A 27,388-nucleotide genomic window follows, 5' to 3' on the forward strand; every position below is an offset into this window, starting at 1 on the left:
GTGTCATTGAGGTGATATTGATGGCTATATAGACTCTGATGTCATGATAGTTTGTGATTCACTTGTGTCATTGAGGCGATATTGATGGCTATAGACTCTGATGTCATGATAGTTTGTGATTCACTTGTGTCATTGAGGCGATATTGATGGCTATAGACTCTGATGTCATGATAGTTTGTGATTCACTTGTGTCATTGAGGCGATATTGATGGCTATATAGACTCTGATGTCATGATAGTTTGTGATTCACTTGTGTCATTGAGGTGATATTGATGGCTATATAGACTCTGATGTCATGATAGTTTGTGATTCACTTGTGTCATTGAGGCGATATTGATGGCTATAGACTCTGATGTCATGATAGTTTGTGATTCACTTGTGTCATTGAGGCGATATTGATGGCTATATTTTACTTTACTTTATTTGTTTATTTGGACGGGACAGTGCATATTCATGAACATTACACAAGGCAACGTAAATAAGCCGGAGTTAGCAAGAATGCTAAATTACATCCGTAGTCCCCACAGAGAGACAGAAAAACGACAGAGGCAGCACCAGGACAGAACTAAACAGAACAATACAAAAAACAACATGAGCAATAACAAAACCAAAACGGATCAGAAACTAAAGTAAACAAAAATGAACTAAACTAGGTTAATAAGACAAGACAAAACAAAAACAAGAAACATAACAGAGCAAACAAAACAAGAGCACTACAGTACAATTTACACATGGTCGCAGATTTGGCTATTTAAAATCCATTTTTTTACGTTGTGTTTGAAAGATGGGAATGACAGACAGTTTCTTATAGTTTGAGGTAGCAAATTCCAGATTTGGCAGCCCTGGACTGAGAGGGTGTTTTTGCCGAAGGCAGTTGTCCGGTGTGGTACTACACAGTCCCCTCTGGCGAAAGCCCGAGTGTTGAGTCCTGTGTCAGGCTTCCGTTTTATGAATTCCCTCAGGGGGGGCGGGCAAAGTCCATGTAAGGTCTTATAGACAATACCAACCTGTTTAAAAACTTTAAAGTTGGCAAAACTTAGAAAATGATACTTACTGAGGATGTTACAGTGGTGATATGAGTAGGGTTTTCTGTCAAAAACCTTCAGTGCACTTTTATATAACTGTTCAATGGGTTTGAGGATCGTTACTCCTGTGCAAGACCAGTTTGTGAAGCAGTACTCAATATGTGATAGTATCATATATATAGCTATATAGACTCTGATGTCATGATAGTTTGTGATTCACTTGTGTCATTGAGGCGATATTGATGGCTATAGACTCTGATGTCATGATAGTTTGTGATTCACTTGTGTCATTGAGGCGATATTGATGGCTATATAGACTCTGATGTCATGATAGTTTGTGATTCACTTGTGTCATTGAGGCGATATTGATGGCTATAGACTCTGATGTCCTGATAGTTTGTGATTCACTTGTGTCATTGAGGCGATATTGATGGCTATATAGACTCTGATGTCCTGATAGTTTGTGATTCACTTGTGTCATTGAGGCGATATTGATGGCTATAGACTCTGATGTCATGATAGTTTGTGATTCACTTGTGTCATTGAGGCGATATTGATGGCTATATAGACTCTGATGTCATGATAGTTTGTGATTCACTTGTGTCATTGAGGTGATATTGATGGCTATAGACTCTGATGTCATGATAGTTTGTGATTCACTTGTGTCATTGAGGTGATATTGATGGCTATATAGACTCTGATGTCATGATAGTTTGTGATTCACTTGTGTCATTGAGGTGATATTGATGGCTATATAGACTCTGATGTCATGATAGTTTGTGATTCACTTGTGTCATTGAGGTGATATTGATGGCTATAGACTCTGATGTCATGATAGTTTGTGATTCACTTGTGTCATTGAGGTGATATTGATGGCTATAGACTCTGATGTCATGATAGTTTGTGATTCACTTGTGTCATTGAGGCGATATTGATGGCTATAGACTCTGATGTCATGATAGTTTGTGATTCACTTGTGTCATTGAGGCGATATTGATGGCTATAGACTCTGATGTCATGATAGTTTGTGATTCACTTGTGTCATTGAGGCGATATTGATGGCTATAGACTCTGATGTCATGATAGTTTGTGATTCACTTGTGTCATTGAGGCGATATTGATGGCTATAGACTCTGATGTCATGATAGTTTGTGATTCACTTGTGTCATTGAGGCGATATTGATGGCTATAGACTCTGATGTCATGATAGTTTGTGATTCACTTGTGTCATTGAGGCGATATTGATGGCTATAGACTCTGATGTCATGATAGTTTGTGATTCACTTGTGTCATTGAGGCGATATTGATGGCTATAGACTCTGATGTCATGATAGTTTGTGATTCACTTGTGTCATTGAGGCGATATTGATGGCTATAGACTCTGATGTCATGATAGTTTGTGATTCACTTGTGTCATTGAGGCGATATTGATGGCTATAGACTCTGATGTCATGATAGTTTGTGATTCACTTGTGTCATTGAGGCGATATTGATGGCTATAGACTCTGATGTCATGATAGTTTGTGATTCACTTGTGTCATTGAGGCGATATTGATGGCTATAGACTCTGATGTCATGATAGTTTGTGATTCACTTGTGTCATTGAGGCGATATTGATGGCTATAGACTCTGATGTCATGATAGTTTGTGATTCACTTGTGTCATTGAGGCGATATTGATGGCTATAGACTCTGATGTCATGATAGTTTGTGATTCACTTGTGTCATTGAGGCGATATTGATGGCTATAGACTCTGATGTCATGATAGTTTGTGATTCACTTGTGTCATTGAGGCGATATTGATGGCTATATAGACTCTGATTTCATGATAGTTTGTGATTCACTTGTGTCATTGAGGCGATATTGATGGCTATAGACTCTGATGTCATGATAGTTTGTGATTCACTTGTGTCATTGAGGCGATATTGATGGCTATAGACTCTGATGTCATGATAGTTTGTGATTCACTTGTGTCATTGAGGTGATATTGATGGCTATAGACTCTGATGTCATGATAGTTTGTGATTCACTTGTGTCATTGAGGTGATATTGATGGCTATAGACTCTGATGTCATGATAGTTTGTGATTCACTTGTGTCATTGAGGCGATATTGATGGCTATAGACTCTGATGTCATGATAGTTTGTGATTCACTTGTGTCATTGAGGTGATATTGATGGCTATAGACTCTGATGTCATGATAGTTTGTGATTCACTTGTGTCATTGAGGCGATATTGATGGCTATATAGACTCTGATGTCATGATAGTTTGTGATTCACTTGTGTCATTGAGGTGATATTGATGGCTATATAGACTCTGATGTCATGATAGTTTGTGATTCACTTGTGTCATTGAGGCGATATTGATGGCTATAGACTCTGATGTCCTGATAGTTTGTGATTCACTTGTGTCATTGAGGTGATATTGATGGCTATAGACTCTGATGTCATGATAGTTTGTGATTCACTTGTGTCATTGAGGTGATATTGATTACCTTACCTCCAAGTGCTTCTTCTCTTGTGTGATGTCACCTATGCCTTCAGCACACTGCTCTGCCTGAACAGTCCTTCCTCCTCCTCCTCAACATCATCTTCCTCACCATGTGGGCTGGCTCCTTGACATGCACACGACATGTGACATTTTAACATCATTGCCAACATAAAGAGTCTCCAGAAAAGACACAAACATGAATTGGCTTTCTGATAGTAGGCTCTGGCTCAAAATGTGTCGGCTGCACCTTTACTTCTGTTGTCATTGTAGGTAGACTACAAACAACTACATGAACGTGTATGCCCCACACACACACACACACACACACACACACACACACACACACACACACACACACACACACACACACACACACACACACACACACCTCCTCCTCCTGCTACACTACTACACACCTACTCCAGCTACACACCATTATACAGTATATCATATAGTATTATGTAGCCTACTATGAGTGGACGCGCAGCTACACAGGGACACGGTAATAAACATTTCCTCAAAGGAATTATCTGATGACCAGTTTTCCCTCGTCAAAAGGGCTTTCTTTTGTGCCTAACAGTGGGATTAATCCTTTTGGCCTAAAGGTGGACTTATTTAAGTGTTTTAGAAAGATCAAGTTACGTCACCTTTTTTGCAAGAATAAAGATTCCACCGTTGACACCAGTGCTCCTGTTTTTAAAGCCAAAAGCACATTCTGCCCAAATACTAATAATGCGTCTATAAATACTTTTTGCAGAATTGTGGAGCAGGAGATTATGCAGATAGTTGCCATACCACACACCAGCCCACCCAATTTAACTAATAACGAAAGAACCGCCCTAAACGAACTGATCAACGACAAAGACATTGTTATTAAACCGGCGGATAAGGGTGGTGGCATTTGTGTGCAGGACGCCGAAAAATATCGAGATGAAATTGTTGCTCAATTGTCAAACACAAAATTCTACAAAAAATTAAATCATGATCCCACCTCCTTTCAACAAGAAATCCTCGCTTACCTGGATGATGCCAAAATGAAGGGCTGGATTTCTGAATCTGAATACAAGTTCCTATACTGCAAGCATCCTATACGACCTGTAATGTACACTTTGCCTAAAATACATAAGTCACTTACCAATCCCCCAGGCCGTCCAATTGTGGCACAGACAGACTCACTGTGGTCTCCATTGTCTAAATTTGTGGATTTTTTCATTAAGCCGTTTGTCCAAACCCTGCCTGCCTACATAAAGGACTCTACTGACTTCATTGATAAAATGTCATGTCTCAATAATTTACCAGAAGATATCCTCCTGCTAACCCTTGATGTCACGAGCCTCTATACTAATATACCCCATGAAGGTGGTCTGGAGGCTTTGGGTTTCTATTTACAAGATCGTGACAGCACAATAAACCCCCCTAACCAGCTCATAATTGACCTGGCGACATTTGTTATGAAATGTAATTTTTTCAGTTTTGAAAATGAGTTCTATTTACAGGTCTCAGGCACGAGCATGGGCACTATTTGTGCACCAAATTACGCAAATTTATTTGTTGGTCTTTTTGAAAAAAAAGTATGTCTTTAACCCTGATATGAATACACATCTGCCCAAAATTATTAAGTGGTATAGATATATAGATGATGTCTTCTGTATTTATAATGGAAGCCCTGATGAGTTGTCAGAATTTGTCACTTTGCTCAACAGTTTTGACAGTAACCTACAATTTACGTCCAATTACAGTAATAACAAAGTGAGTTTTCTGGATATGTGGGTTTCAAATAATAACGGCTCCGTTTTAACAACATTGTATAGGAAAGAGACTGACAAAAACACACTCTTGTTGGCATCAAGTTTTCACCCTACTCCCTTAAAGAAGGGTCTCCCTATCAGCCAATTTTTTCGGCTGAGAAGGATCTGCCACTCCACGGAGGACTTCAAAGAGAAGGCAGGTGACATGAAAAACAGATTCCTTCAGCGGGGATATCCACCCCTCTGGATCGACCAAGCCTATGATCTGGCCCTCAAAAAGACACGCTCTGATCTCCTAAAAAAGAGCACGAAAAAACAAAAGAAATTCTCTGTTACAATGTGTCACTCAGTATTCTGTCCACTCAATGGCTATACGATCCATATTTAATAAACATTGGCATATATTGAAGTCCGACCCCGAACTTTCCCCCATTTTTGTGGACCCACCACTGTTTGTGAGTAAAAGGGGGGAAAATATTAGGGATCTCCTGGTCCGTGCCGATTTTAACCCCAAAAAACGATCCAGTGGATTTACACAAACAAGATTGCAACCTCTTCCCAACGGCAACTACCGATGTGGCAGTTGTGCACAGTGCAATAACACAGTGAAAATTAATCATTTCTCCCATCCTCACACAGGTAAAACTTTTCCCATCAACAGCGTCATCACGTGTGCATCCACACACGTGATCTACATGATACGCTGGCCCTGTGGACTGGCTTATATTGGTAAGACCACCAGGAAACTAAAACAGAGGATCAGTGAACATAAAAGCACAATACGTAGAAATGATCGGGACTATCCAATTGCAATCCATTTCAACGACTCTCACCATGACATTTCCACGTTACGTTTTTGTGGTATGGAACAGGTCACCTTGCCACTCAGAGGCGGTGACCTTGATAGACTGTTAAAACAGCGTGAATCCCACTGGATCCACACACTTCAAACACTGGCACCAAAAGGACTAAACGATGAACTGTTACTTAACATGTTTCTATGATTCCTTATTTTTATAAAAAATTTTAAAAAATTCTATTTTTCTATATTGAACTATGTATTCTAATAACTTTTACTAATTTTGTCCTTGCAGGATTTGTTTTTTGCCATAGGAATCTCTGGAACGACACATAATCCGTAATTGGTTGTTGATGTTTGTATCCTATTATAATATTCTCTTGAATGTAAATGTTGATCTCTCTCTTTTTTGACTCCTCCTGTGAGGCTCACAGGGACCCACCTGATACAGGCTCATAGCCGAGTACTCTGTGCGAACCTCACCTTATTCATAGACTATCTAAGTATTTTCTAAACATGATTGTTAATGTATTTCACTGTGTGCTAATTGATGATGTGTAAATTGTGATGCCTCTCAGCCTGTCTCTCATGTGGGGCTGTGATTGGCTCAGCCAAAACAGCCACTCCTTATTTAAGATGGCTCCTAAGTACCCATAACCATTTGTTTGAAAAAGGTCTGAGACCGAAACGTTACAACTATTAAATTTATTTTTGCAAGTTTGGACAGTGTGCGGGACTCTCTTTATTTTGTGTGAATTATATCCTTGTCCTACGCACCTGCCCCGTAAGAGAGATGTGCGGAGTTTCCCTTCGAATTGAAGTTAAAACAGCATAAATTAATGCTTATGCTATGTTCTCATTATAGCTAATATTAGCTTGTTTTTGAAAAATTATTTTGTCGTGTTTTTTTTTACTATCTTTAAAAACGTATAACTGTTGTATAACTATATTTGAACAACTGTATAATAAATATGTATGTTTTTGAAAATAATTTGCCCAACACTGGTGAGGACAATCAATCATTACATGTTCTACTTTCCTACATATTGCAATATTCACAAATACCAGTCTCATGTTTACCAGTGATCTGTGTTTAAGACCAGTGTGCTCAAAGCGCCTGGAGCAGGCAGCCTCTCTGTGATTGGCCAGGAGCGAGGCTTCTGTTTTGACAGCTCTTGCCTTCTCCCACACCAAACCAAACACTGCGCCCAGCCCAGCGATTTCATTAACCAACTGAATTACTCTTCTTGATAGCGGACAATGAAATAAATCACATACGTTCCTTAGTTTAATAGGCTAAAACGCTAATGTGGCCTCACCCTCAACCATGCAACCAATATTATTAGTTTTATTTATTTTAGTAATTATGCTGCTACCCAACTTGTACCCAACAATGGGATTTGTACAGTGATCCCCGGCGTAAACTACGGTGGCCCTGAAGTGCAAAACAACGACATTAACCAAAACACAACCACATTAACCAAAACACAACACATTAACCAAAGCACAACCACATTAACCACAACACAACACATTAACCACAACACAACACATTAACCACAACACAACACATTAACCACAACACAACACATTAACCACAACACAACACATTAACCACAACACAACACATTAACCAAAACACAACCACATTAACCAAAGCACAACCACATTAACCACAACACAACACATTAACCACAACACAACACATTAACCACAACACAACACATTAACCACAACACAACACATTAACCACAACACAACACATTAACCACAACACAACACATTAACCACAACACAACACATTAACCAAAACACAACACATTAACCAAAGCACAACCACATTAACCACAACACAACACATTAACCACAACACAACACATTAACCACAACACAACACATTAACCAAAACACAACCACATTAACCAAAACAAACTTTTTTTTTTTTAAAGCTTTTTTTTTTTTTTACCCTTTTTTTTTTTTTACTTTTTTTTTTTTTTTTTTACAATTTATTTAGACTTTTCATTTACAACTGTAAGGCAATCATCACAAGTGTATACAACTTCGACAAGCATGAACAGACACATGGCAGCACATTCACACATAATACAGGACAGACAGGGGGAAACACAAAAATTAAAAAATTAAAATACAATTTAAAATAAAAAAAACATAAGATGGCTAGAGACTTATTAAAGATAAATAGAGGTCTTTGGCAAAATTCGATTTAATTAATTTCAGGGACTTCATGTAGAGTTGGGTTTCATTATAGTAGCAGGTAAAGATGGGTGGAGTTTTGATAAATTTGGCCTTATGAATAAAGAATTTAGCTAAGATTAGTAACACATTGATCATTCTCTATTGATCAGTCTCTAGCCATCTTATGTTTTTTTATTTTAAATTGTATTTTAATTTTTTTATTTTTGTGTTTCCCCCTGTCTGTCCTGTATTATGTGTGAATGTGCTGCCATGTGTCTGTTCATGCTTGTCGAAGTTGTATACACTTGTGATGATTGCCTTACAGTTGTAAATGAAAAGTCTAAATAAATTGTAAAAAAAAAAAAAAAAAAAAAGTAAAAAAAAAAGTTGGGTTAAAAAAAAAAAAATTGGTAAAAAAAAAAAAAAAAAAAAAATTGGTTTAAGAAAAAAAAAAGTTTGGTTAATGTCGTTGTGGTTTGGTTAATGTCGTTGTGTTTTGGTTAATGTGGTTGTGTTTTGGTTAATGTGGTTGTGTTTTGGTTAATGTGTTGTGTTGTGGTTAATGTGTTGTGTTGTGGTTAATGTGTTGTGTTGTGGTTAATGTGTTGTGTTGTGGTTAATGTGTTGTGTTGTGGTTAATGTGTTGTGTTGTGGTTAATGTGGTTGTGCTTTGGTTAATGTGTTGTGTTTTGGTTAATGTGTTGTGTTGTGGTTAATGTGTTGTGTTGTGGTTAATGTGTTGTGTTGTGGTTAATGTGTTGTGTTGTGGTTAATGTGTTGTGTTGTGGTTAATGTGTTGTGTTGTGGTTAATGTGTTGTGTTGTGGTTAATGTGGTTGTGTTTTGGTTAATGTGTTGTGTTTTGGTTAATGTGGTTGTGTTTTGGTTAATGTCGTTGTTTTGCACTTCAGGGCCACCGTAGATGTAAGCTGCTGCAGCTCCCCTGACAGTCTTTGGCTTTACACAGTCGCACTTGTGTCCGGGCCACGACCTTCTGCTCCCCGCCTGAGGAACACCAAGCAAACCTCTCCCGGTTGGAGATCACCTCCCTCACATCCTGGGAGTCTCCAAAACAGCCGATAAACACCAGCTCATCGATGTTGATTGATCCTTGATTGGCGCAGATTAATTTAATAACCGCGGACTCCGTCATGTTGAAGCTCTTGTCTCACTAACGTTATGTCGACTACTGTCTGAGCGGAGCTGGCTCTAGTCTCTGGAGGTTCATTTCCGTCTCATTTCTGGTGATTGGAAACCGAAACCTAAGCAAGACTGGTGCTGTACCGATGCTGTCCGCCTGGAGACCTCAGTGAGCCATTTACTTTCATGCTGTGTGTGTGTGTGTGTGTGTGTGTGTGTGTGTGTGTGTGTGTGTGTGTGTGTGTGTGTGTGTGTGTGTGTGTGTGTGTGTGTGTGTGTGCGTGTGTGCGTGTGTGTGCGTGTCATATGTGTGTGTGTGTGTGTGTGTGTGTGTGTGCGTGCGTGCGTGCGTGTTTTAACGAATGTTTTTAACCGTGATTGAACTGATATTTTCAGAAGAAGCATATGCTCATTTACTCAAAAGACCCTAATAATATCTTGCATCACTTTGATACCAAATGCTATGATGGATAATAATGAATTTATGGTATACAGATTTGTCAGCCTAAAAGAAATGGTAAACTGTTTTGTAAATAAAATGTGTAAATTGGGTTTAGTTGGGTTTACCCTCAACTAGGCCTACATCCTAAAAGAAGTCAAAACATAATAGTAAGTGTGTAGTTTAAAAGCACTTGACTTTTATAATTAAGAGCTATGTTGACAATCAGTTTACCTTGTTTACTCGTTTGCCCGCAGCTCACCTGCTGTGCGGCCTTGCCCGCAGCTCGGCTGCTGCATGGCCTCGCCTGCCCTATTGGCGCGCGCAAGCTCTCCCCCTCAGTCTATCATGTGTGTGTCACTGATGACATCATCAGTGATGTCACAATGCCGATGTATGACATCACTGATGACATCATCAGTGATGGTATGACATAATTGATGACATCACTGATGTCATTAGGTAATTTGGGCAATTACCTAATTAAAAAATCTGTACGGGTGCTCTTTACACTTCCTGAAAGTTTCAGCCCGATCCCACGTAAAAAGGCATAGCTGTGGCTGGCCAAAATTCTTGAAACAGAGTCCACATTGCCAAATTTATATAGATAGCTTCTGTCAAGGCGTTTCTGAGATATTCATTAATGACCATGAAACAAGCACTCTTGAGGTCACAGTGATTTTGAACTTTGACCACCAAAAACTAATCAGTTCATCCTTGAGGCCAAGTCGACATTTGAGCCAAATTGGCAATTCTGTTTAGTAACATGTTGGATGATATTATGTGTGGAAAAAACTAAGCTTACATTTGAAAATTCAACCAAAATTAGTCCACGTCAGGAGTGATTTTCTTTTTCCAATTTCCTGGGAGCAGACTAACTGAAAAGGCTTAGGCTACTGTTAAAAAGCAGAGTGGCCTCTTGTGGAATTTTTTAGCATAGCATACCTCAACCGAGTTGTAGATGGATGAAAAGAAGCAAACTGGAGCACGGTCAAACTTAGGCAAATTTAATAAGGTGCAAACAAAAGACTAAAGTTTCAACACGAAACAGTGTCTTCCTCAGAGTAAAAACAGAGTAAAAACAAAGTCTAACGAGTGATAGATGGCTCAGTAAGGTTGAGTTAAGTTCACCACATTTTTCAATAAGAAATAGTGACTCAAAATGTGCTCTACCAAATGGTTGAGCAGACTATTAAAGTGTTGAAAACTAAACTGGAGTATAAGACAAAAAGTCCATACATCCAGTGGGAGCGAGATTTAAAAAACACTCCCACGCACTCCTCTATCCTCTATTCTTTCCTTCTATTCGTTTTAGTCTGCTGGTTACAGAGAGCTGTGAGGCAGAATCTGACTGAATGAATAAAAATTGAATATGTGTTCTTGATTATGACTGAATATGAATAATTATATAGCATGTGATGTACACAATTTCCTGAGAAGACTTATAAGAACTTTAGATCAACATACGTTGTTCCTTAGGAACTTATTTCCAATTTAAAATAGCTTTCAACCAAGCAAACTGAATGAACATAAATGTTTTTTCTGATAACTGCTGTAAACCAAGCTAGCCATGATTTATTCATTACTCTGCCAGCTCTTGTAATCCGTCAGTGATCTTTTTACATTATTCATATTTGATTGTTTTATGTCGTATGTAAAGCATTAGTTCTTCCATCAACAACCCTCATAGAAATGAGTTTTAACTTACAGTTTTGTCATTCCTTGCCCATGTCACATCATGTCCTTTTTTTAAAGCCCAGTCAAATGTCATATTTCACTTGATAAATGCTGCTAATTTACAGAATTTGACATGCTTCCCATTACTTAACACTTTCCACTGCTATCTATCATCAAACATGTGACCTCAAGCAGGGGCGGACTGGGATCATAATTCAGGCCGGGCATTTATACCAAGCAGGCCAGGCCAATACGGGCAGACGCGTGAAAAATTTGGGCCGTTTGAAGCCCAATTTGGGTCGTTTGAAGCTAGATTTAGTGAATATAATGCTAACGCGATGATACATGTTACCTATTTGTTCACTAATAGAAACATCAACATTGCCTAGATAACTGCAAGTATAATATGAAGAAGTAAAACCAAAAACATGCCTCTGTACAAACGCTTCACAGCAAACTATTTAAGGAAGAGTGATCAGATCGTGCATACTGCGTTATTCTCCACAGGCTTAAGAACTACACGTCATAATAACAATAATAATAAACATCAACATATTCTCAGTTTCATTAAACATCTTCCTGTTTAAGCAAGCCCCTAACATTAAACACATGGTAGTGTGTTCTGCTCAAGCTCCAACCTTTGTTTCTGAAAAATTAGGCCAACAATGGTTTTAGTCTCTATAGCCTATAGCCAAGTGTTGAGCAATGCAAAACTCAAGGCTCCAACACAAGAGTCCAGAAATGAGCAGTGGCCTGCCTGGCCTGCTGTTCAGTGAGTGGCCTGATTGCAGGCACACACCAAAAAAAAAAAAAAAAAAAATTTTTTGCAGGTCAGGCCAGGCCACCAGGCATTTGCCCGACGTGTCCGATTATGCAGTCCGCGCATGACCTCAAGTCACATCCAACCTTACAAAATGACACAGTCGTTACGCTGGCCTGACGAGGAAACTGGTGTGCTAGGTTGGGCAACTGATGTACCATGTGTGGGATATGGTCTGCTAAGTGGGGGTGCTGGTGCTGGTACCGATGCTGCACCATAGTACTGATGGAAGGCGTTTGAGGTCTTCTCCTTGTACTGGAGCAGGTACTCAGGGTAGATCTGGTGCTTCTCGAACACGACAAAGATGGAGGGGTCTCTAATGTCGTCCACACAGCTGTCATAGAAGCGCGTGTCCCCACCGTCCTTGGAGGGAGGGCGGAGGTAGTCAGAGGATCCTCGGGTGAAGTCGCCCACCAGGACCCGCGAGATGAACATGGATTTGATGTTGGACTGGCTGGTGTAGCTGTGGGAGTACTTGGCATCCTGGGCAAAGTAACTCCCTGAGATTGGAGAAAGAAAGAGAGAGGATGTTTTGTTTTTAGGGTGTCCAGACAGTCCCTGGATTTGGTGCTTTGTACTTTTCCCTCTATGCCCTCCAGAAATAATCTAAGCACACAATCACAAGTAAGCTGGGTAATTGTGTCGATTTTAACCAGTGCCTTTTATTTTATCTTGATTTAAGCTGCACTTGCACAAATGTTCTGCACACAGTATGCTGCTACTACTGTTTTGTGCTTTATTTATGTTCTTTACTTTTGCTTTTTAACTACATGGAGAGAAGTCAATTGAAATACCAGACTATAATGACGCCTGTACCTGAGTATAACGACAACAAAGATAATTCTGATTCTTCTTTTTTTTTATGACATTAAGTATATGAAATAAAACACAACTGCACATAATCTATTATAAAAGGGAGCATGTGGGCAATGTTCTCTATTTCAATTTTGTCTGGGAAGTGATGTCATCAGCGATGTCACTTGAGCAGTTGTGATGTCAACAGTGATACGAAGTTGTGACATCAGATTGTGACATCATCAGTGATGTCATAAGAGCAAGTGAGCCCGCACAGCGGTCGAGCTGCGTATGCGAGCTGCAGGGCGGGCGAGGCCGCGCTAGTTTATTTCAAACACAATTCACAACTCATTTGTATAACTCACCTTTCCCGAAGGCGGTTCCATGAGTCCCACAGATTCTCCAGTCAAAGTTGTCGAGACAGATCGCGTCTATATGTTTAGAGTCCGTGCCATGGAAAAGTTTTCTTTCCATCACATTTCGCCCACTGTTGCTCTTATTCATCCGATCCTTTTGCCTATTTAGAAAAAATAAGATTTAGAAAAATAAAGGGGGCGATAACCTGGTACAGATAGCGGGGGAGGTGGCCCTTCAGTCCAATATGGTGGACATTCTTCTGACTACTGAGGTTTTGGAATAATGGGCCGTTGGAACAATGAGTAGTCCCCCTGAACAACTGGCACAGAAATAATAACAGGCTAGAAACAGAGAGCTAGCTGAAAAAGCCTGTGTCGGTCATGTGTGGCTGACTGTAGATCCATTCAGCAACGTTCTCACTAAAAGTGAAGAGTGTGATAAGGGATCTGTTTTCAAATGTAGGTGACACAGGAAACTGTCTTGTCTTTCGCACTAGTCTACTCCAAAAACACTCTTTGTAGCTTGAGTTAACCTGAAACCTAGTAACCAAACAGTTAGTTAGCTAAATAGCCAGCTCATTTAGCAAATTGCAACCAATGTTAATGCCAACATTCAACTACTAGGTGTTAGCACTAGCTTCTACTAGATATGTTAGCTAGTGTGCTAATCACATGTGTTATGTGATGGTAGCTGACCAAGTGACCAGATAGCATACCATGGTTAACCTGAATGGATAGACCTTCCACTGTTTGCCTTGGTAATTTTGGCTACAGCATAAAATGGCGATTATGGAATTTTAAGTGTTAGTCGCTACATGGTGACAAGTAACAACTGAAGTCTTTCTTTTGATGTTTAATGTCAACTCAAGTCGGTCATTAAGGATGTGAACAGTCTGTCACACTTGCTTCAGAACTGTACAGATGTGTATGTATGCTAGCAAACTGTCAAAACTCAAGTCAATACTGCTGTAATCCAATTTATACAGACGCTATCCCAATGGTTCACCTAAAAAAGTCTGCTGGTCGAACGATCCTGGAATGTTGATTTGAATGAGAATGACCGTTCTATCCATTCAAGTTCTGTGTTTAGAACTGAGGCTGCTACATGTCACTGGCAGGCCCTCTATCTGAGGGGGAGCCAGGAGAAAGTGACATTTCAGCATACAGTATGTTGGTACTTTTAAAGATGTACCACTCAGGTGCCCGGCTAGTGTAGCGGTAGATTCCCTGCCTACCAACACGAGGGTCGCAGGTTCGCACCCCCGTGTTACCTCTGACTTGGTCAGGCGTCCATACAGGCACGATTGGCCGGGGTGCCTGTTCGGGGCGCAAGGGAACTGGTGGGAATAGCGTGATCCTCCCACATGCTACGTGCTGCCAGTGAAGCTCCCCGCTGTCAAGTGAAAAAAAGCAGCTGGCAACTGCGCATGTTTCGGGGGAAGCATGGTGCTAGTCTACGGCTCTCCCCAGATCGGCAGAGGGGGTGTAGTGACTTGGGCAGAAGGAGGAAATTGGCCAAGTACAATTGGGGAGAAAATTAGGAAAAATCAGAGAGAAAAGAAAATACGTACCACTCAAAGACTTCCCACAATGCTTTGTTCTGAATCCTCTCTATCTGGACAACATCAAAGTCTCTCATCGTGTTACGAAACAGGCCTACAATCCCCTGATACTCCACTGAAGAGCTCTGGAGGGAGACTCGCTGGAAGAGACACAAGACACAGAGGAGGACAATCGACAATCTTAACAAATATAGAAGTGTGAGTAGAGTAAGATTGTTCAAACACCAGCAGCTAAGAAACAGAACAGATGGTAGGCTATGCTGCTCAATGACCTCCCACCCCCAACATGCAGAAATTCAAGATAAGATCGCATTTAACAACAATCTAAGTGGGTCTGAAGCAGCAGAGGGACACAACAACATTAGTAGGATCCCATAAACTTCTGGAGACTGTGATAGCAGATAGCGGTTAGGAGACCAAAGGTGACTTTTCTTACCAAGCTGCAGTTTGAAGGTACAGTTATATAAAGTGTGTAAGACATTACCTTGAATCCTGTTTCAGGAATTTGTGTCTTGTCCCAGTGTGCTGGTACAGCTTTGAAATGTGATTGATTCCCCACAGGCTTTCTGCAGACACAAGGCAAATTGATGAGCAAGGCACTAGGGGCCCTATCGTCGCACGGCGCTATCGTTTGCGTAGCCATTTGCGCAACTCTTATGCTATCTTCCCTGCGTCTTAAGCTATCGTCTGCCTCCACCATCCAGTTTTGCGCTGGAATCTAAGTACAGACACAGGTGTAGGCATGGCCCAGGCGGGGGCACGAAGGTTTTGTAAGAATGGACAACTGCAAGATACTTGATGATTGGATAACCCCATGTGACAGCAGATGGTAGTCCGTTTGGAGCCATAAGCACCACCCACTTCACACCTTGCCTCAGCATACAGTGAAAACAGGGAAATGGCGATATTTAGGATTTGGGTTGAAACTAATGTGTCCTACTTGTTGAGGCTTACAATTGTGCACATAAGACCCTAAATTACATAGTTAGAAGGTTTTTGTGGATTTTGGTTGGTCTTTAAACATTTTGTCAATTTAGAAAACTCAAAATATTCAATAAATATGTTTTGTTAAACTGTTAAAAATACATGGGAGAAATAAATGTACACAGTGTATTTGATCTGTCAGGACAAAGTAATCGCCAGTAGGCTTACCTATGTTTCGTCGTTAGGGCATCAGCCGAGGAGACAAACACAGGCCGTCTTCTCACCACCTTCTTAGTGCCATACTGCTTATTTGTTTGTATCATATCTGAACAGGAAATCATGTTACTATGATTATTTAATCAGAAAATACTTTAATAAGGAAAGCTCATTTGAACATTTGAATCCTTACTTACCGTGGAAACTGAGCGAATATATCTGTGAACTGGCGTTGAACTCCACCACATCCTTCTCATTGTTCAAGAACTTCTGCTCCAGTTCTGCACTGCTCATGTTTGCTGGTTGGCGTCCACTGGTCTGCAATGCAGAAATAAAGCCAGTAAAGCCCATTTTTAACACTTGAGATTATACAACTGAAAGAGCAACTGACCAATCGGCATCCAAATGAGAGGTACGGACACAGATTAGTAGAACCAGTAGAGATTGTATCTGAACTGCCTAAATTTTAATTTGCCATGCTGATATTAAGTGCGAATTCCTGTTGTCCCTGAATCATGTTTAACAGTATTTCCTCATGTCACTGTGTAATCCGTTCCAAGAAAAATTACTTGACAGTGTTTGTACACTGTGAATAAAGTGACTCTGATTGTGGTTGACTCACAGCTGAAGCGTACAGGTTCCAGTTTCCGGACTCGTCCTCCCAGTACCAAACCCACTCGGTGGTGAGAACGAAGGTCGGATGGAGTGCAGAGGAAGCGGTGGAGAGTCGCCGTACTTCGTTCAGTCCACAGGTCATCGTGTCAAAACATACAGTTTGGCTGCGACTACTGCAGAAAAGAGGGCAAGAAATGTTACATCAACTAACATTCCTACTGGAATAGTGGCTCTTAAAGTGGGGTTCAAGGACTCCCAGAGGTCCTTGAGAGGGCTCCAGAGCAAAATGAGAAATAGTTTGTTGACTGTAATTTAACTCTGAGACTTATCCCAAAGATCCCGAATATAGGATGCTATATTATAGAACTATTTGGGTGTCCAAGAACCCCTGTGCAAGAGAATTCACTAGATGTTAAGATTAAAATGAGATGTTAAGAACAAGGCGTTGTAAGGACTTCATGACCACAGAGGCATATGACAGTAATCTCAGTGAATGCCAGCAAAGACATACAGGTACACTCACCTGTATGTCTTTTCAGGATCACAGTAGTCCTTCTCGATCTCCTCGTTGTCAGGCAGAGCGGTCCACTGTTGTCCCTGTCTCACCTGCCATCTGTACGGCAGCTTCTCATGCGCTTTAAAACACTTCTCTGAGGAGAGTATATGACCAAACACATCAGTAGTATGGTTTGTATAAAAAATAAATAATCATAATTTTCCATAAAACTAGCTAGAAGTATTTATAATTAACTCACCACCATGTTTACATTGTCCCTTGATGAAGTACAAGCAGATCTCCGTTTTATCTAATGGAAACAAACAGAAACACAACATGAGCTCCAGTAGCAGCAGAAGCTCACACTGCATTAACAGAAGATCCAAGGAAAAGAGGTCACAGTAGCCTACTGCCCAAACTGTTTGATAGGTGATCTGTAGGACGTGCAGAAACACCACAGCAATGAACGCTTAGCAGCAGCAGCACCCACGATGGAGAAAAGTCACAGCTCTACAGCTTATCTACCATAGGAGCTTTCAAAACGGTCTTACTGGATTTACCTTTAGCAGCCTCTGAGCTGTTCTTGGATCTTTGCCTTGGTCTTCTGTTCAGTGCATCATTGCTGCTAGCAGCAGTGGCTTGATGGTTGCCCTTGTTGTCCCAGCTCCTCAAACCCTCTCTGTTCATATAAACAGACTTCATGGAGTGAATCAGGTGGTCGGGCACGCCTCTACCCTGCAGGGTTTTCATTGGCTGCGGATCATAAAAATCATGAGCCCTGGGGCAGGAACAGACTCCTCTCAGGTGTCTCTGACAGATGTGGAGCCTGGTGCATCCATCACCGTCTGAACACCGGCCGTATGGCCCATCCCCGTTGTTGTAATTGTAGCATATCTAAAAGATGGATAAGAATGGAGGAAAAAGGTGGTTAGAAGAAGCAAAAATAACCTTTGTAGCCAGACCTCTCTGGCTCAAACAACAGAGTTCTGGAGACATTTAAACCCAATAGTTGGTTAGGAAAGAGTGACAACACTGTGGGCTATCCTCGGGCAGAGCTATGGCAGAGCCTGCCACTGCTGCTCACTTGTTTACTGGGAAGTTGATAGAGCTAGGTCGTGAAACAAAACTGCCAGAGTCAAACCTTTACTTAAGAAACCCTCCCAGTGTTTCCCCTAGGTTTGCTGCTTTGGGGGAGGAGGGATGTGCCTGGGCGGGGGGATGGAAATGAAACGGGCGCACATAAATTAGCCAAATAACAAACATAAACATAAATCCAATCTGAGTGAGTCCATTACAACAGTGCTCCCAATTTACCAACGGTCCAGTGTGCGCTCTGGTGGTCGGAGTGGCTATTTACGAACATACCAATATTTTGATTATTTCAGGGGGGGTGGAGGGTCTCGTTGGTAGGCAATGGTAGGAGAAACACTGCCTCCCTTGACCCTGCTGCTATCTAGGACTACAGGCCTGCATCTCTTCTCTCATTTCTATCCAAAACCCTTGAGCGAGCAGTTTCCGACCAACTTTCTTTCTATCTATCACTCCGAGAATGACCTTCTGGACCCTCTTCAATCTGGTTTCAAAGCATCTCACTCTAATCTGAGACTGCTGTCCTTGTTGTCCGAGGTGACAGCAGACGATGACAGCCCACAGCATCACATTTCTCCAGAGTTCTGTTGTTTAAGCTTGCGGTGTGGCTACATGAGATCACTCTTTTTTATCTTTTTTTTTTTTATAACCATATATTTATTGGTTTTGCATGTAATTACTGTACATGTATTCTCCTCATACATACAACATATACATATTTTATAACCCGCCCCCCCCCCCGACCCTGTGACAGTACAAAAAAGAAACTAGAACGACTGCAACGCGGACTTATGCCTCCGCCATTAGTTCATTCTGGAGTCCAAATCACCATTTGAGGCAAATTGGAAGAAATTCCGTCAAGGCGCTCCTGTGATGTTGCGTTACAGAGCTTGGAAATTGGGTGTGTGAGAGGTCACAGTGACCTTGAACTTTGACCACCCAAATGTAATCAGTTCATCCTTGAGTCCAAGTCGATGTTTGAGACAAGTTTGATTCAATTCCGTCAAGGCGTTCCTGAGATATCGCGTTAACAAGCTAGAAAATGGCGTTCGAGAGCTCACCTTGACCTTTGACCTTTGAACACCAAAATATACCGTAATCAGATCATCCTTGAGTCTAAGGCGATGTTTGGGGCAAATTTGATGAAAGTCCGTCAAGGCATTCGTGAGATATCGCGTTAACAAGCTGGACAATGGCGTTTGAGAGGTCACAGTGACCTTGACATTTGACCACCAAAATCTAATCAGTTCATCCTTGAGTCCAAGTCGATGTTTGAGACAAGTTTGATTAAATTCCGTCAAGGAATTCCTGAGATATCGCGTTAACAAGCTTGAAAATAGTGTTGGAGAGGTCACAGTGACCTTGACCTTTGACCTTTGACCACCAAAATCTAATCAGTTCCTCCTTGAGTCCAAGTCGATGTTTGAGACAAGTTTGATTAAATTCCGTCAAGGCATTCCTGAGATATCACGTTATCATCCTTGAGTGTAAGTCGATGTTTGAGGCAAATTTGATGAAATTCCGTCAAGGCGTTCCTCAGATATTGCGTTAACAAACATCGTACGGACGGACGGACGTACGTACGGACGGACAACCCGGATCCATAATGCCTTCGGCCTGGCTATCGCCGGCGGAGGCATAAAAAGGACATGAGATCACTCTTTACCCGATCAATCACTCAATTTTTGATTTCAACCTCCCCTCCCTCTTGACCCTCTTCCCCTCATACGTACAGGAGGGAGGAGGAAGTCGTCGTTCTGCAGCAGCAGTGTGCAAACCTCCTCCCAGTCCAGATCCTCCAGCTCATGCTCCATCAGTATCATCACATTATGCACAGACTTCAGATCATGGGAGAAGCGGCATCCTCTCCTAAAATTAAAAGTCTCCATATTACTCAGTTTTCATGCTTTTGATTAAAAAAATGTCCTCATAGACATTTTGCAAAAGAAACATGTACTGTAGCTTAGATTAAAAAAATCAATAGAATTTTAAGACTGACAAATTGACGTGCTACTTCCATATAAATACATTTTTCACACATGGATAAAGTTTGAAAGTAAGAAAAAGGTATGCTACCCAAGCTATGATACAATGACCTTAAACCCCCCCCCCCCCCCCCAAAGTTCCTAAACATATTGCACTCTACAGTTGCAAGGTGTTCCACAGCATGGACTGAAATGTTGCATAAAAGTGTCCTCTTGTGGAGGATCTTGTTGATATTGTAACAGTGTTAAACTTTGAATGTGTTACAACGATGGATGTGACTTTCCATGACTTTTCCTGCCCCGGAAGTGAATTCCCCATTCCATTCGAGTTTTAAGGCTGGAACAAAGCCAACCCGTGACCTACTGTGTGTCGTGAGTCACCAGAAATAATTTCACTTGAAGAAAAAAAAAAAAAAAAAAATGGGGGCGAATTGAAAATTCGCATACCGCGTGAGATTTCTAGTACAGTTTAATGGAACGGAGCAAACTGGGCGGGTAACAACTGGGTTTAAGAGAAAATGGTTAAGTGTAAAACGCATGTTTGATGCTTTCATATCTCATTAATTAACAACACTTTCACTAATGTTAGTATAGAGACCTCATTTACATGTTGGGCCACTGAATAGAAAAAAATACAGCTTCACCAGTTCACCCAAAACTACCAGCTCGTGCGGCCAGCGGTGAGATGTCACTGTTGGGTAGACTTGGTTTATCATATCAACACAGTACGTAAAATAAGCAAAAACAAACGTCAGATAGGTCGGGCCACCGTGTTTAATTTTAATTAATTGACATTAAATTAGAAAATAAGGAGTCGAGATTAAGGGGTGTTAAGGAGGTTTTGATGGGATCTCCCATCAACTCATTTAAAAGGCCATCCTCTTTACATAATGTGGAGTTAGACAGCCACCTTGTGTTCAATTTGAGTATAACATTTCTTTATCGTCATATGGCTCCTTTGTATATCAATACAAGCTGTTTGTGTTGTTTATTTGCTTTATATTGGAAACCACACCTATAGGGCCAGGTACACCCTTAGCCTAGTAGTACAGAAACAGTTTGTGAATTGTGTGGTAGCGGCCGTGTTCTAGAAGGGTTGAACCTGACCCTTGGACTTGTGATTCTGACAGATCACCTGTGGTGACCATGGGCTAGGTTTTATTTTGGAGTAGCCTCTGTCATATAAAACAGTGAAGGAGACATGCACATCCCAACAACCGGTCTTCAAAGCAGCTCCAGTTTGCTTAATTTATTACCTGTTTTCGAGCTTGCACCTTCTTCAGACATAAAACATACATAGACAGTGATGTGGAAAATTGAAGTTCCATTGACATTTAATAATCAATAAGCTATAATTGCATACACATAATTAATGGTATGTGTTATTAGTCATAAATGCATATTTGGACAGGCAGACACATAGGAGATTTCTTCACCCTCTGCTCCACAGCACACAGAGGTCAAAACAAACTTTCACCCACTGCATGAGTTTGACCTCACTGATACAGACTACAGGGCTCCTGGCCCTGTAGGCTCCAAGTCAAGTCATCACCCCTCCTCTCTCTGTTTCTCTCTGCCTTCCTTTGCCTATAAAGCGTATGTCAAATTGTGACATCACCACTGAATACATTGGAACTCTTTATGACATACCAAAATGTGTACATTGAGAATTCAGTCCTTTGGCAATGCAGTTTGCCAAAGTAATGTATGGCTTTTAAATCTACTTTTATAAGACACTTCCTGGACTCTTGGCTTCATTCAATTTGGTTTATATTAGCTGTTATATATATTATATAGTGGATGAGGGATGGTAAATTCCATTCTACAACAGACAGACACGATGTCTCCCTCTCTCTCCCTCCGTCTCCTCCTCTGCCTCAGTCTCTCTCGTGACTTTGTTTGTGTGAGTGAATTTATGACATCACTGATGATGTCACCAGTGGGATTTATGACATCACTGATGATGTAATCAGTGGATTTATGACATCACTGATACATCATCAGTGATGTCATCAGTGACATCATCACTGAACTATAGGCTTGTGTGTGTGAGTAAATTTATGACATCACTGATGTCACAATGCCTATGTATGACATCGCTGATGACATCAATCACCGATGATGTCATCAGTGAGATCATCACTGCATAGCATTTCATCAGTGACATCATCACGTTAGTGTGTAATTCACTGATGATGTCATCAGTGGGACAGACAGAGCCCTAGCTCCCATTTATATACTGTAGATAGATAGATAGATAGATAGATAGATAGATAGATAGATAGATAGATAGATAGATAGATAGATAGATAGATAAAGTGGTGAATTCATGTAAATGATGAGAATGTACGTGTGGAAGAAAACCACAGGCCATCTTCAAGGAGGCAACATGTTATTAATACTAGGGACATATTTGAGATGACTGTCTAATATTAACTCACTGTTGATATCCATTGTTGATATGTCAATAACAGCTGGTCATCTCGACCTTCTCCAGTGTGTATATAAGAACTTTTGTAAACAGACATAGCCAGAATGTGCTCAGAGTTCATTCTCACTCCTTTGACAGAAGGCATATCTGGACCTCTGTAGGCTATCATCTGTTTATTGTCCATTCAATAAACTTCTGTCAAATGAGGTAGATCTCAATCTTCTCTACTTCTGCACGAGGCATCGAGAAATGGCATTTCTCAACATAAGGTTAGTTTCGGGGATTGTAGAGGTACCTGTCCAACTACATTACAAACAGACAGAACAGGCCCAGGTTAAGGCACATGATACACTGTAGGCACTGTAAGCATAGCACTGTCACTGAAGTGTAACTCACCTGGTGTGTGTGAAGTGGCAGGAGCCCAGCAGGAACCTTTTACACAGATGTAAGCTGCTGCAGCTCCCCTGACAGTCTTTGGCTTTACACAGTCGCACTTGTGTCCGGGCCACGACCTTCTGCTCCCCGCCTGAGGAACACCAAGCAAACCTCTCCCGGTTGGAGATCACCTCCCTCACATCCTGGGAGTCTCCAAAACAGCCGATAAACACCAGCTCATCGATGTTGATTGATCCTTGATTGGCGCAGATGAATTTAATAACCCCGGACTCCGTCATGTTGAAGCTCTTGTCTCAGTAACGTTACGTCGACTACTGTCTGAGCGGAGCCAAGTCCTCTTACAGTAGTCGGCGTCGCTGGAGGTTTATTTCCGTCTCATTTCTGGTGATTGGAAACCGAAACTAAAGCAAGACTGGTGCTGTACCGATGCTGTCCGCCTGGAGACCTCAGTGAGCAATTTACTTTCATGCTTCGTGTGTGTGTGTGTGTGTGTGTGTGTGTGTGTGTGTGTGTGTGTGTGTGTGTGTGTGTGTGTGTGTGTGTGTGTGTGTGTGTGTGTGTGTGTGTGTGTGTGTGTGTGTGTGTGTGTGTGTGTGTGTGTGTGTGTGTGTGTGTGTGTGTGTGTGTGTGTGTGTGTGTGTGTGTGTGTGTGTGTGTGTGTGTGTGTGTGTGTGTGTGTGTTTTAACGAATGTTTTTAACCGTGATTGCCTTTGAACTGATATTTTCAGAGGAAGCATATATTTATGCTCATTTACTCAAAATACCCTAATAATATCTTGCATCACTTTGATACCAAATGCTATGATGGATAATATGAATTTATGGTATACAGATTTGTCAGCCTAAAAGAAATGGTAAATTGTTTTGTAAATAAAATGTGTAAATTGGGTTTAGTTGGGTTTACCCTCAACTAGGCCTACATCCTAAAAGAAGTCAAAACATAATAGTAAGTGTGTAGTTTAAAAGCACTTGACTTTTATAATTAAGAGCTATGTTGACAATCAGTTTACCTTGTTTACTCATTTGCCCGCAGCTCAGCTGCTGTGCGGCCCCGCCCGCAGCTCGGCTGCTGCATGGCCTCGCCTGCCCTATTGGCGCGCAATGTCTCCCTCTCTCCCCCTCAGTCTATCATGTGTGTGTGTGTGTCACTGATGACATCATCAGTGATGTCACAATGCCGATGTATGACATCACTGATGACATCATCAGTGATGGTATGACATAATTGATGACATCACTGATGTCATTAGGTATTTGGGCAATTACCTAATTAAAAAATCTGTACGGGTGCTCTTTACACTTCCTGAAAGTTTCAGCCCGATCCCACGTAAACAGGCATAGCTGTGGCTGGCCAAAATTCTTGAAACAAACAGAGTCCACATTGCCAAATTTATATAGATAGCTTCTGTCAAGGCGTTCCTGAGATATTGCATTAATGACCATGAAACAAGCACTCTTGAGGTCACAGTGATTTTGAACTTTGACCACCAAAAACTAATCAGTTCATCCTTGAGGCCAAGTCGACATTTGAGCCAAATTGGCAATTCTGTTTAGTAACATGTTGGATGATATTATGTGTGGAAAAAACTAAGCTTACATTTGAAAATTCAACCAAAATTAGTCCACGTCAGGAGTGATTTTCTTTTTCCAATTTCCTGGGAGCAGACTGACTGAAAAGGCTTAGGCTACTGTTAAAAAGCAGAGTGGCCTCTCGTGGAATTTTTTAGCATAGTATACCTCAACCGAGTTGTAGATGGATGAAAAAAAGCAAACTGGAGCACGGTCAAACTTAGGCAAATTTAATAAGGTGCAAACAAAAGACTAAAGTTTCAACACGAAACAGTGTCTTCCTCAGAGTAAAAACAAAGTCTAACGAGTGATAGAAGGCTCAGTAAGGTTGAGTTAAGTTCACCACATTTTTCAATAAGAAAAAGTGACTCAAAATGTGCTCTACCAAATGGCTGAGCAGACTATTAAAGTGTTGAAAACTAAACTGGAGTAGAAAACAAAAAGTCCATACATCCAGTGGGAGCGAGATTTTAACTAGAACGACCGCAACGCAGACTTATGTCTCCGCCATTAGTTCATTCTGGGGTCCAAATCGCCATTTGAGGCAAATTGGAAGAGATTCCGTCAAGGCGCTCCTGTGATGTTGCGTTACAGAGCTTGGAAATTGGGTGTGTGAGAGGTCACAGTGACCTTGAACTTTGACCACCAAAATGTAATCAGTTCATCCGTGAGTCCAAGTCGGTGTTTGAGACAAGTTTGATTAGATTCCGTCAAGGCATTCCTGAGATATCGCGTTAACAAGCTTGAAAATGGTGTTCGAGAGCTCACCTTGACCTTTGGACCACCAAAATCTAATCAGATCATCCTTGAGTCTAAGGCGATGTTTGAGGCAAATTTGATGAAATTCCGTCAAGGCATTCGTGAGATATCGCGTTAACAAGCTGGAAAATGGCGTTTGAGAGGTCACAGTGAGCATGACCTTTGACCTATGACCAGCAAAATCTAATCAGTTCATCCTTGAGTCCAAGTCGATGTTTGAGACAAGTTTGATTAAATTCCGTCAAGGCATTCCTGAGATATCACGTTAATGCCGTTTAGGTGTAGTTTTTTTTTAAATTGACACTGCGTCAAAAATAAAAGTGGAACAAACACAATGTTGGTGCCAAACTTTTACATATACCCCTGAGTGTTGATACCACCGAATTGTATTTTGTGGGAAATTGTGGAAAGCTGAAACAAATAGAAAGCATTTTTTTTTATAATCAAGACAAACTGGCTTATAAAGGGTTAAAATTCTGAAAATGAATAAACATTTGGGTATGTATGATGTCATCTGAGGGTATAAGGTTTGGCAAAAAAAAAAAAAAAAAATCAACAATTTGTTCTTAACATATTGAGTGACCAAAAATGGTCACTCAATAAACTGGCTCCAGAGTGGTGTAGTATTAATTAACACCTCATGAGGGTATAAGGGGGAAGTTCTTGTCATAAACTGTCAATGACACCACAAATGTGTTGGATTATGTGTGTAAATTTAGAGAACGTTTACACTCGGCTTTGGCAGGTTCACAGACTAAGATGAAGGACATTTATGATAAGAAGGCTGCTAGAAGGAGCTTTGCTGTGGGTGATAAAGTGCTTGTTTTGCTTCCTCTGATAACTTCTTCCTTGCAGGCGAAGTTTAGTGGGCCGTATGTGATTGAAAAATGCCTGAGTGAAACAGATTATGTGGTAAGTACGCCTGATCGTAGAAATAAATCTCGAGTGTGTCATGTCAACATGTTAAAAATGTATGTGTGTCGTGAGGGGACAGATGTGGGGTAGTGGGGTAGTACTGCCCTCTGCTGTGGCATCGGTGTCACTGAGTTCACTTCAGCAATATTCCCCAGAACATGATGGTTTACGCAATAGACCCTTCTCATGGGGGCCATTTTGTGTCGAGAAGCCAGGGTAAACACAGGTGCAAGCAAAACACTAATGAGGGTTTCCAACTTCCATGATTGGGATTTGGAAACCCTCATTAGTGTTTTGCTTGCACCTGTGTTTACCCTGGCTTCTCGACACAAAATGGCCCCCGTGAGAAGGGTCTATATAGGATCTTGTTCTACTCGCTTGCCTAATTCTGAGGTCCTGGCCATTTTGCCATCTCATCCCCTCCTTTCACCCCTGTGCCAAATGCGCACAGACGCAGCTATAGGCCTGCTTGTCACCAAGGATTCTCTACTTACTTCTTAAGCGATTTCTGCTCTGGAATCTCTGTTATCTGCTCGCAAATTATGTGTGTCAATTAGGTTCTTCTCACCATTCAATCTAAGAGTACAACATGAAGTGGAATGTCGCATATTGGCACAATTGCATCATCGCGTCCGACACCTGACATCACCGACAGCCTTTTGGAGATTTCTTTCTTCTTTTTTTATTAGATTGACATTATCATGCCGTTTTGAGGATAAAGCAGCATCTCTCTACAAGCAGTGGTGTCGTTAGGCCTGGCCTTTCGGGGCTAAAGCCCCGGATCCTTTATGAAAACCCCCGGATCTCAAATATGACTTATTTTTCATATTTTCATTTGTTGGACAAAATTTAAATAGCTGTTCCCTCTATTCATCTCTCATTCATGCTATAAAGCCCTAAAAAATAATAAAAATGGTATTGGTCATCAGAAGTAACACAAATCAC

At 41.0% G+C, this 27,388-nt stretch overlaps 1 protein-coding gene across 1 annotated transcript; it reads right to left on the minus strand.

The window, feature by feature from the left end:
* Positions 1 to 11,954: 11,954 nt before the first annotated feature.
* On the minus strand, positions 11,955 to 23,477 carry LOC310783612 (protein mono-ADP-ribosyltransferase PARP12-like; the record flags this gene model as incomplete). Its single annotated transcript, XM_083644507.1, has 12 exons — positions 11,955 to 12,834; positions 13,495 to 13,646; positions 15,057 to 15,187; positions 15,532 to 15,613; positions 16,200 to 16,296; positions 16,385 to 16,505; positions 16,810 to 16,975; positions 17,326 to 17,452; positions 17,558 to 17,608; positions 17,859 to 18,192; positions 20,121 to 20,256; positions 23,200 to 23,477. 12 exons carry the CDS (start codon positions 23,475 to 23,477, stop codon positions 12,422 to 12,424), a joined length of 2,088 nt encoding a protein of 695 aa, XP_083500633.1. The 3' UTR covers positions 11,955 to 12,421.
* Between the last annotated feature and the right edge of the window lie 3,911 nt (positions 23,478 to 27,388).

This window comes from Poromitra crassiceps (assembly GCF_964638095.1).
Source record: "Poromitra crassiceps genome assembly, chromosome: 10".
NCBI lineage: Eukaryota > Metazoa > Chordata > Actinopteri > Beryciformes > Melamphaidae > Poromitra > Poromitra crassiceps.